General features: G+C 39.7%; 1 protein-coding gene across 1 annotated transcript; it reads right to left on the bottom strand.

Moving 5' to 3' along the window:
• Positions 1-738: 738 nt before the first annotated feature.
• pwwp2b (PWWP domain containing 2B) lies at positions 739-11168 on the bottom strand. Its single transcript, XM_086093662.1, has 3 exons — positions 10704-11168; positions 6480-8208; positions 739-2290 (listed from the first exon to the last, which is right to left on the bottom strand). The coding sequence occupies exons 1-2, from the start codon at positions 10841-10843 to the stop codon at positions 6480-6482; spliced, it is 1869 nt and encodes a 622-aa protein (XP_085949788.1). The 5' UTR covers positions 10844-11168; the 3' UTR covers positions 739-2290.
• Positions 11169-12397: the final 1229 nt, after the last annotated feature.

Below are 12397 nucleotides of genomic sequence, written 5' to 3'. Positions count from 1 at the left end.
TGGCCGCCCCCTGAAAGAAAGATAAAAACTGCTAGATTTTGCTTCATAATTTAAATTACACAAATGTAATATTAATCAGAATGTCTTGTTTAGACTGGTGAGGTCACATATAACATCTTATTGTCAAGAAATGTTTAAAGTTGACTTCAACAATAATATGTTTTATGCAGCCCCACCAGTCTAAACATGGTATTCGAATTAATATTGCGCTTGTGAAACACGAATTAAGCAACAAAATCCACCGTTTTTTATCCATCTCATAGGGTGGCTATCTTTCCACTTACTGTCAACTAAAAATGACATCACAGTTGCTCAGGGCTAGGTAGCGACCAATCACGGCTCTGCTTGCAAATGTCATATGACCAAACTTAGAAAACAGCTTTGATGTCATTTTCTGGCGACAGAAAGTGACAAAACGGCCGTCCCCTGAAAAATGCAATACTAATTTGAATAGGCTATTGTGTTTAGGCTAGTGGGGGGCGCATAAAACATTTTGTTAAAAAAATAGCTTGGCTTCCCCTTTAACACCTTGGACATTCAAGCCGGCATTGGACAAACCTGTGTCTTCAATCATAAGAATAAATCAATGATTTTTAACAAGTTATGTTGCTTAAACATTAGCATGCAGTTTAACACAAAAATTCTTTGTGTGTGTGTGTGTGTGTGTGTGTGTGTTAAAACAAAAAATACAAAAGCTGGCGCTAAGACAACAGCAACACCAATTCACAACAGCACTGATATTGCTTGTATATTTTATTTTATGCACTGTACATGTAAAAAAACAAAAACAAAAACAAAACGAAAAAAGTAGCCAAAAACATTGACCAATATGGGCAACAGTTGATAGCCATGTTGCACATACATGGGACACATATCCCCTCTCAGGCATACATACATTTAGAATCTTGTGTAAGGCTGCCAGGAAAACTAGCCAGGCTTGATGGCAGTCAACGCACAGAGCGTCACAATGGTGGTCATCTGCGCCCCTTGAAGAAAAGAAGAAGAAGAAAAAAAAACGACTTCCCTCGTTGGCAATCAATGAGCCGTTTTTCCGCCTTGATCACAGCTAAGCTTTTGGAGCAGGCGGAAATTACAAGGACTGTGTGCACTTTTTTTTGGGACTGTGCTTCAACAGCAGCCGTTTCTGCTTTACTCTGCCAACTCCCTTATTCAAACAGTGCTGCTTTTCAACACTACGAGCAGTTGAATTCACAGTATTCTTACAGCATGTTATTTCACTCTTCCCAAAGTCAATCATAAAGCTTTAACTGATACTGCATAGGGAGTGTTGACATATTTTACCCATGTCTGTCCAGTGAAAATGTCACGTGGGATTTTTGTAGTGTGTGTGATAGATGAGCGGACAATACAGTGTACACAACCATCCAAAACAGGAAAAAAAATGTCGACAAGACTAAAATAAAAATATTTTTTTTTCCTCCTATTTCCAAGGCCATGGATAGTCAACCACAAATATTTTATAACGCCCCTGCTGCCATTCAGGGCTGTATGTCAGAATAGTGTTTTAGATAGTGAGCGTACAGCAGGCCACCAAGGTACAGATAAAGTGCTTTTTTTTCCTTAATGCTTTAAATAATTACAAGTGATGAAAAACGTCTTTACGGAAAAGAAGGGGTTGACGCATCGAAAGTTCAAAATGAAATGTAAGGGTGACATACAAAGGATGACGATCCGTATAAACATGCACTAATCCAAGTAATGTCGGATGGAACACTGGTCACTCGAAAGTAGGAACAGTTATTACTGTCACTGGATGGAGCTGTTCACATTTTGTAGATGTTAGGTTGTTTAAAAAATAAAACAAAAAGTAAGACTTTTCAAACCCTTCCGTCAAATGTCCTTGTACAAACGGTGGGCGGGTGGTGCTCGCAATGAGTCATGTCAGCAGCACAACTGGGATGTTTTTCCAGATACAAAGATGGATTCTGAAAATATAATAAATACATTCTGGTTCTTGTTATGTCGCTCCTTGTTCTGTTCTATCGAAATATGATTGTAGAAAAAAAAAGGAAAAGGAATAGTCCCAGCAGACCAAAGGTGCATGGCCTTTTTTTTTCTTTTTTTTGCTCCCACATACTGAACATCCCTCCACCTTGGCAGCCATTTTACAACAGCCTAGTGGGGGGAAAAAACGGAAGAAGTGGGGCGGGGGGAACAGCATATAAATAGTCGCCGAGGCAACCGCGCATACTCCCTCCTGGGTCTTGATGACAGCCTCTGAGAATTCACACAAAAAACCCTCGGAGACCTCCCTTCAGCTCCCAGCTTCCTGCACAAGACAGAGCATAAAGTAAAGACAATGAGCAAACAAGCAAGCTAATATTCTTTCTTACGTTGGAAGTTTCAACACCGATGTGAAAGAAACCTCGACCTGATAAGGCATCAACAGTTTTGCCTTTTGGCGCAACGGAAAAAGCACACAATTTAAATGTCGTGTGTAACAGGAAGAACAACTATCCTCCACTCACAAATGCAAAGTTTACTCTGCTTTGTTTTTCATAGTACTTAATGAAAGAATTTTTTTTGGTTGGGTAGGCTTTAAGGCATTACAAAAAAGAAGAAAGAAAACCTCAGTTAATGCAGTTGTATTTACTTCCGGTGGTGGCCCATAACCTCTGCTCACGTGTGTGGTAAACGGCACATCATCACATGTGAAGGTTTTTAGTTTAAAATAACTTAACTTTAACCTCGAGGATTCCTCCCTGTACCGTGGCCAATGGCAAAGGATGTTTTTTCTATTTGGTTCCATTTTCAATCAATCTACAATGCTAGTAGCCAGCTACTAGCTAGTTAGCTAGCTAGCGCTAAGCTACTTCATCTCTCAGGCCCATTTTCATTTGTTGATAGCCTCCCATAACTTACTTCTGCGCATTCACGCATACATGAAACGTAAACGTAGCTTTCACGCAGGTAGATACTGTACGTCACACGTACTGAGACATAACAGCCATCCAAAGCAGTCCTCTCTGATAACAATATGCTATGACTGTCTGATTTAGCGTTAATTTTCAATGGCCAATATGCTACTCAATTCAAAAAATTTGCCCCTGCTCATCTATTCTATTTTTTTTTTAAATATATATATATATTTTTTTTTTTTGCATACTAAAACAATTTAGTTTCAAAAGCCTCTAAGTATACTTTGCAGCGGACTGTTTTCTGCTCACTCCCTGACAATGCAAACACAGACCAATTCCAAATGAATGACAAAAAAAATTTAAATTAAAAATTTAAATGTGTATGTAGTAAACTAGCAACTCTGTTTACCAGAAAGTCAGTGTTAGAAGTTGAAAATCAGCTGGTCAAATATTCAACTCAAAATTCACACTAATATCATATTCCTATCAGTCCATTTGGATAAAAAAATTGCAATAATCAGTTAGTTTTATGTAGTAGCTACTTCATGTGTACAAAATAAAACATGCTGCATTTCTTCAGTGTGTGTCTTTGTTCACCCCTACATTTATTTTAGTAATATCATGATTATTAGTTATTGTGCTGTAAAGTTTGCATAATGTTAATGACAAGCTGGTGTAGAACAAATGCACTCATCAACTTTGAGAAATGTTATCAAAAAGCTAAACACCAAAATCAGTAGCATTTGACCACCTTAATTAAGGCTTGACTCTCCAATTGCAGGTCAAGCTAATCTAATCATTAATGCAAAATGCTCCAGAGCTACTTAATTCAGTGTCATTGTTATGAGAACATGAAAATGCGGTTACAATGCAAATGTGGGACAATCCTTTTAACTGCACAAGACAACAGGTTAGGCAAGGTTGAAACTTAAAATCCCTGATTTAGGGGTGTCTCAGAAGTCACCCCCTCTGTGAAAACCATACCATATTTAACGCATCAGTCTGAATAAGACATGCTAATAAACAATTCAGCTAAAACCTAGCTCTAAGGTAGGCAGTACGTTTTTAGTCATTTCTTGCAGTGTATCCTTAAATATTACAGTGACACGCAATGACAAATCTTCTAAACCAATGAGTGACCAGCAGTGGTTTACATCGCCTATAATAAAGCATTCGGTCGGTTAGAGTTCCAAGCATGCTGAGTCAACAACCATATAGGCCATACATGGTTGTTGACTCAGCATGTTTGGAACTCTATAACCGACCAAATACTAGAAATAGCACCTGCAATTTGCCAGTTGAAAGGCATCAATAGTCGGTACATATTTGTCGAGGCGGCAAGGGGGGTTAAGAGTCTCTGTTTGAAACATTTTGTTACTAATGTGCTAATGGTTCCAAAGACATCAATAGACTTCAGAGCAAGCTGAAGGTATTTTTTTTTTTTTTAAAGACTCACACCACTGTTACAATCTTTCCTCACAATCACAAACAATCTACTTGGTGACATAAGAATGAAACACCCACATTTGCCTTACTGTGTAGGAGCCAACTTGTACGACTAACTGGGCTCTGTTCTAAAAATAGCTCACCAGTGATGGAACGCTAACTTGCTATTAAGTACTAAAAAAAGAAAAATGTCCCAAAAAATTTTTTTCACGTATGGTACACGTTTCTTAATTCACCAAATATTCTATATTTTGTTTACAAATGTAACAGATTGTGTTGAATGTATTCCAATATTATGAAAGAGGACAAAATAGCAGCACAAATAAATAATTTTATGGGGTACTCACTGGCAAAAATGGTGTGCGTGTGTGTGGGGAGGAGTTCTCTGAAAAACCCGCAAAATTGAGGTACAAGCAGATGTAAACCCCGCAATGTATGCGTTCTGGTCCCAAATAAAAATCCACAATAGAGTGAGTCAGCAATATGTGGACTGTGGAGTAGCGAGGGACAACTGCTGACTACCTATCTTTGTTACTAATGCTGTTACCAAGTCACAAAACTTTCAATTAAGCGTAGCAAAACTTTAATACACGACATGAAACAATAACACTGTAACTATATTACACCAAGTCTGTACAAAATGAACACATTAACTCATTCACTGCCATAGACGTCAAAAATTCATTTGAACTATTTCTATTAGTTTAACATTTTTTCCCACTTTTGTTAACAAGAGTATGAAAACCCAGAATTTGTGATTAATCGTGAGTTAAGTAGTGAAGTCATGCGATTAATTACGATTAAAAATTGTAATAGACCGACGTTCCTAATTTTTAATAATCTTCTCTTGATTTTTTTTTATTTTATGAAAAAAAATGACATTTTTAAAAAAGAAAATGTAAAAAATTTGGGGCATCAGGCAATTAATTTTTTAAATCTTAATTAATCGCATGACTTCACTAGTTAACTCACGATTAATCACAAAATGTATATCTATTCTAAATGTACAAAAAAAATTAAAAATTCTAGGTTTTCAGACTCTTTCTAACAAAAGTAGAAAAAAATAGTAAACTAATAGAAATAGTTTAAATTAATTTTTGACGTCTATAGCCGTCAGTGGCAGTGAATGAGTTAAAAAGGCATAACCCAGTCACAAGTTTACTAGTAACAGCAACAACGCATGATGGGAACGCCTCCTTCAGTTACCGTTTCGGTTCTCCCAGTTAGCGTCAGTCAGCCAATTAGTGCACCAGAAGTGGCCAGAATAGGTCTCGAAATAAGACCACCAACAGAAAGTACAGTGTTAGCTGCCTTAATCTTGCTGGTTTAACTGTGTTTGTTAAATGTGCCTTGATAAGTGTCAAATGTATTATCCCATTTAATGCCCATCGGTCCCTTTGGCCCACTTTAGGTTCACATACTTGCTCAAGGGCACTCAACAGTAAATCTGTTTGTGATCAAATGCAATATGAAATATCATTAAAGGGTATTGTAATCCACATTGATACACTAATAAGTGAAAAATTGTGTATGTTCATTTAAACGTGAACTTAAGTTGGTCAGTCTGAGCCGTGAAACTCTAGGGCTGGAAATGAGTCCCTGTCCCAACCTGATTTTGCACTAAGTATTATTTCTGATATATTTACTTCAGATTTAGTTTATGTCTTTAAGACGGGATATTTTAATGTAACTTGTTTGCATCATTATTTTGTCCTGTATCACTGGTATTCTATTTGGATACACCCTTTTTGTTCATCTTAATGCACTGACAAGGTATCGGATTAGGAGTATCGTCTGATACTCAAAATCAAGTACAAAATGTGATCCCTGCTTTGTATGTACACACTTTTAGTAAATTGATTTGACTTTGGCATAATAACACATGACGATGTCTGTATATCAATGACCAGTGACATGCTTCAAAATGTGAAGTGTTCATCTAATAATGAATTGGCAACGCGTTTTGTTCTTCATGACACACTCGCAACATGTGACATGGATTTTCGTGGAAAACGCCAGTGACTCAAAACTCAAGATTTACAGATCTTGAAATAAGTACATATTCAATGGTTGACATGATCATCCCCTAAAACGGTTTAGTATGGAAAACGCACTGAAACGCATGCACATAACATCAACTTGTTGTCAACTAACCTATGTGTCGCAGTGAGAAAGTAGCGATGTAATCTCTGGGCTCATGTGTCCAACAGCCTTGGCTGCCTCCAAGATGGCTCTCCGGTACATCCCTTTCTTTTTGCGGTTGAAACGGGACCTGAAGAGCTCTCTGAACGGTGAAAGTTTGGCAACAGAGAGTTGGGATGTGGTCGGGGAACCGAACCATGCCACCTTTGCCTGGGGCCACTGGGCCTCGCATGTGGCGGTCTCCTCTTTGCGGGTGCCGCTGATGCTGAGGACACGTGCGGGCCACCAGGGGAAACCGTGGATTTTTCCCCACACAATGTCTCCCACCGCCACAGCGTGACCTTCTTCTGTCACACATTTGGTCATGCTGCGAGTGTGTAGGCGCACAGTGAGTGGGGGCACTGTTTTGCAATCGTCCCGCGAAGGTAATGAAGATGAGGTTACGGAGAGATCTTCACCAGGCGCCAAATCGCAGAGTTCTGGTGACGTGCCATCAGAGCTGAAAGACTTGGACTCGTCGAGGCTGTCGCTGCTGCAAACTGACAAGCTTGAGGAATCGGCTTTTCGTTTACGGAAATTAATGAGAAGTGTTAGGTCGTTGTGGCCGCGCTCTGCTTCTTCTCCGGAGCTCCCTGACCACAATTCCAGAGAGTTCTTGCCTTCCCTCGAGTCCTCGGAGTGGGCAAGGCAGGGCCCCGGTGCCCTTGGACTTCGTCTTCTGGCATCTCCTACAAGTTCAGCCTCGTACTCGACCACGCTCTCGTCGTGTTTCCTCTGTTGGTGACTCAGGCGGATATTTGGAGATGGTAAATCCTGACACACGGTAGTGAACGGCCTCGTCAGTTTGAGTTTGGGAATGGATACTGTGAGACCAGACCGCCGAGCGTCTAAAATGTGTCTTTGCTCCTTGGTAGGATTCGAAGCTAACTTGCCGTTCTCTCCCAAGCCGTTATGCGCTAGCTGCTTGGGACAGAATGGTTTCACTGAACCGTGGACTCGTGAAGGGATCTTCATGACCTCTCCCTTGCCCTGTGGAGTGCTGTATGAAATCTTGATGACTGGACTGTGGGGAATAACGTCACCTCCAGGGAACTTTTCCCCTTCAGCATCACTCCTTTTGTCCTTCCTGAGGCGTTTGCTGTCAATGCTAGTGCCATTTTCCCGTCTTTTATTGTCCTTGGCTGCAACGACATCATTTTTCTTCAAGAGCTTATTAGGTGTATCTTTGTCATCTCCATCCTCGTCACTTTGTAGTGTGTTTTCTTTTCTGGAGTTCTTTGTATTGTTCAAGCCATCTTTGCTGTCCTCATCACTGTTCAAGGTGTTTTTGCACTTTTCACAAAGTACCTGCCGCGGCCGCAGACGAATGGTACTCATCGTCATGCGGCCTGGCTCTCGCGTCCGCCTCTTCTTCCTCTTGATGGGTCGGGGAGGGGGCTGTGGTACCCATTGGCAGTAGCTGTGGCGTACCCATAACGGCTGGGGGAAGGGGGCTCCTTCAAAATAAGGAGGGTATGGCGTCTGCCCAGCTGGCACTGGTGTGGGAACTGGGCAAAGTGGAGGCGCGGTAGCTATGCTGCTTTCGGGGAGAGTGTTTTCATCCTTTGGTCTTTGCGATTCCTGGCTGGGAGATTTGGAATCTTGCTCCTCACCCAGAACTTCGGGTATTTCACAAGTTGCGTTACATACGGGGAAGTTGACTGGTTTTGTTGCGAAATCTGGCAAACAGAAGAGCCCGGTCCTGAAATGATGAAGAGGGGAGGGGGGGAGGGGGGGGGGGGGAATAATAAATCAATCAAGAATCCAGCGATATTTCAAGAGTACAGTTCATTCAAAATTCCAACCACTTGTTACTTTTTGAGTTTCACAGAGCAAGTCCATTCATAGCTCAAGTTTAGTCAGTGCTTTTAATTCACCACATCAGATGCAAGTGAAGAAGTGTAAATAAATACATTGGGGTTTGATCTCAACTAAAATAGAAACAGCACAAAATAGTAGTAGGAATAGACTGAAAAGAATGTAAGAGCTGAAGTCGTAATTTAACAATAAGGAAGTTGTCAAAAAGTAATATCTGTCAATAGTCAATGTTTCCGGCACATCAACACTATTATAAATACAGCAAGTCCTCAGTTTATGACGGTACAGTTAAGCAATCCCAAGGTTGCGAAAGACAAATAAACTACGTCATGTGAGAATATGTCATCACATATACGGCACAAGAAGGACGTTTCTACCATACTCACCATTTTGCATTTACCTGTTTTAATATTCATGCCCGAGAAGTGTTTTTCATAAAAACATTTACTATTAATTATTATTTCAAAGTTATAGACAGCGCACAATGAGCTCATTTTAAGCAGCGGCGTTTTCAGGTCAATAACTGTTGTTTGTACAGATTTCAAACAAATACTCTTTTTTTTTTTTTGACATTCACTTGTTAAAATGTATAATGTATTTGTTTAAGATTATGACAACCCCACCTGTGAATTAAAGCAGACTTGATGTACGGAGATGTATTTATTTTTACTATTTGTTTTACATTGACTATGCAAACTGCGCAACCCATCTTTTCACCTGTATTTTCAAAATTCTTGACATGCGGGGGTTGGGGACAAACATGTAATATTGAGCTATTTTGCACTGAACAAAAGATGTAATGTCATTCTTGCGTGCTTATTTTCATGCCAAGTTGTCTAAAAATGACCAAACAGACCATTTCTGATGGTTGGCCTGCAATAATGCTACATTTGGGTTGCTTTCATTAGAACACAAAGAAACTAAGGGATGCCCAGGGCCCCCACTCTCGTAATCCCCAAACCTCTTGACTGCAAAAAAAAAATAAACCCATGAATCACTTGGGTATACTCTTGATGAGGAGTCAGGAGAATATTATTTATTTACTTTTTATTTACTTATTTACACATTCCTGGCTACTTTTGGGCTAGGTGTGGTGAGATAATTCATTAGTGCACAATTAGGGAGCTGGCCATCCCCTGGAGAAGAGGCAGTCACTGCTGAATAAAAGTCTCCTGATGCTTCTCCCCCACCACTGATGTGGCACTACGGAACCACAAGACTCACCTTTACATGACTTCACAGCGCGCACACACAGTGCTGCTGCCTGTGACAGGGAACAGGCAAGGCGGGTCAATCATACCACAAGGACACAGTGTATAAGACCAATAAGATGACATTTCATGTATGCAGTGTAATAAAGGTCTAAAATAAGATGACATTAAATGGTCTATGTAGTGTGGAATTAACAACAGGGAATGTTATTGGGACTAAGTCCACACTTTGTCACCTTAAATTGAGGCCTATTTCAAATTACTGAGGGGTCATATGAAAAGCAATCTACACATACTTTGGAGCGACTCTGTCCCAATCTGATTCTGCTCATCTATTTATAGTAAAACGCCGGTAGCTTTTAAAAGGTGCACAACACTTACAAAAAAAAGCTTACATGTGACACACACACACACACACACAGGAGCAGAGAAGACATTACACATTGGTACTTGCCAACAATGTATGCCTTTATGGCCTTCATATGTCAAAAAAGGATGACTTTTAATTGTCAGAAGATCCAGTGTGTCAAAGAGAGCCCAATATGTCAATTGGAGACTCAAATTAAATGTCAACTGTCAACACTGCGTGATCACATTCAATCATAATAGTATACTGTCTAAAAATAGAACTAAAAGATGGTTTTTTTTTATTTTTTAAATCAGCCTAGTTACAACACCTCAGTTTAGAGTCATCTCGAAGGAAAATCAGTAAACTGGACACAACGATGTTTTGAAACCTTACATATTTACTGAATGCCGTACAGACAATTCTTTATTTTTACTGAATACGAAAGAGCTGATCTGTATGATTAGTGCTAACAATAAGCTATAGATGAACCCACTGACTTTACCTATTGTTCTTATAAAGCCAATTTTAATCTTAGTAAATGGGGCTGTTATCTTGACATCCTTGACACAGCGATGGTGAAACGACGCATTTGACAATATCATTGTCAGCTATTGCGAAAATAGAGCTATTAGGTAGAAAGCTAACACGATAGCTACAGTGTCAGCTACATTAACTCATATGCTTTTCGTATTGAGGCCCAGGCGGCTAACTAGCATGCGTTAGTAGTTAGCATCCACGGTCCATTAGCCGCGAGCTAAGTCAAATTAATTTGAGCCACAAATGATCAAGGTTGACATAAAAAAAAAATATGACACTCACTTTTTGTTGCAGTCAAGTAATATCCCCGTGTAGCTCCTCTCTCGATAGGTCAGCGTCACCAACAGCGTATCGTTAACTATTTGATCGATAGTGACAGGTAGCCGAGAGCCGGCCAGCAGCTCCTCGGCCGCAGCCTCCATGTTTCCCGTGGTGAGGTGTCCGGCTCGGCGGTGCTCGATCCGGGCCAAGGGAGCCACGGTCGCGTCGGCTAAAGCTCCGTCTCCCCTTCGCTATTGAAGCAGGAGGCTACAGCAGGGCATAAAATGACGCCATCACCCCTACCAAGTCAATTACACCAATACTGCTACCGCTGACATCACACTGCCTGTGCAAGCAAGAGAAGCGAAAATCTCTCAAGACTAGGCCTTCCCTTTCTCTGCCTCACTTTGACTTGATCGCAGTCATTATTGGCAACCTTTTGCCTCGGAAATGACTTCGACTTTGTCAGCACCTTGACGAGCACCACGGGATTTTTATGCACTATGTTTCAGGCTAAATGTATGCACGTTAATTTGAATAGCACAGCTAACAAACTACACACTACAAAAAAAACAAAAACGGCATAAACTATATTTTGCAATGCGAGTTACTAGTTAGGCATTTGCTCTAAACTCTTGCTCTTACTTATATATATTACGTATTCAAACTTACTAGGTTTATTTGTTGAAAATGTGAGTGAATACGTACATGAACATTATATCAGTCAGTGCCAGTCACTCTTAAAGTGATTTATAATTGTATAGCCATGTGAATAGAAATGTATTGCACCTTATATATGTCTCCCGTGACGATCACAAAATAATTTTCATTATGTTCACCCTGATTCTATAAGTTTATCATCTGATATCGGGGGGGGGGGGGGGGGCGCTAGTCAGCTTTGATAAACAATCAAATGACATTAATTAACATGGTAATGAAGTAGGTCAGACTACTTACACAACTTCATGTGCACAGCAGCTGTCCCTCTCAGGTCTATGAATCTTTTCTGCATTTTTTTTTTTTATTAGTAGTATTTTATTTCGTTTTAAGATATCATGGCTGCTTAGCTTCCTCAGCAGATTTGGAGGGCCAAAATTGACCATCATACAACATTTCTTTTATAAATGAAATACGAAGTTTGAGTACATATTACAACACACATACTTCTGAAAACAAAACAATTGTATTCAATTGTAATGTTTATAAATAATATTTTCAACATGATCCAGACATACTTGATTTAAACCACATGAGAGAACACATTCCCAGTCAATGTGCTGAAATCAACGGCAAGGCAGACCTATTTCATCGAGTTCACCTGAATTTTGCAAAGCACATTAAATTATGCCTTGGAAATGCTGAAATCATGTTGAAAATATTATTTATAAACATTGAATAAAAAAATTTGTGTTAAGAATTATGTGTTTGATTGTTTTCCATGTAGCCAGACTTTATGGACACCCTGTAATGGCTCTCTGAGTTCATCTAGCTTTGACAGTGATATGTAGTGAAAGGCAGAACACTTAAGTGCTCACCCATTCGATGGCAGAAGGTGTATCCACCTGTTGCCTTCAACAGAATAAGTTATGGTTTCCTTTAAGTATCAGCTTTGTGTCCAATCATATGACCACATCAGTTTGTGAGTAAACTGACACGAGATCATTATTATTTCACTATTCATTTTTTTAAATGACATTTCTGTTTTCTTATATAAA

This window comes from Leptonotus elevatus, chromosome 13 (genome assembly GCF_054856555.1).
Source record: "Leptonotus elevatus isolate MCC_2025b chromosome 13, RoL_Lele_1.0, whole genome shotgun sequence".
Lineage (NCBI taxonomy): Eukaryota > Metazoa > Chordata > Actinopteri > Syngnathiformes > Syngnathidae > Leptonotus > Leptonotus elevatus.
Note: the sequence above shows the minus strand (reverse complement) of the source record. Positions and strands in the feature narration are given on the sequence as shown.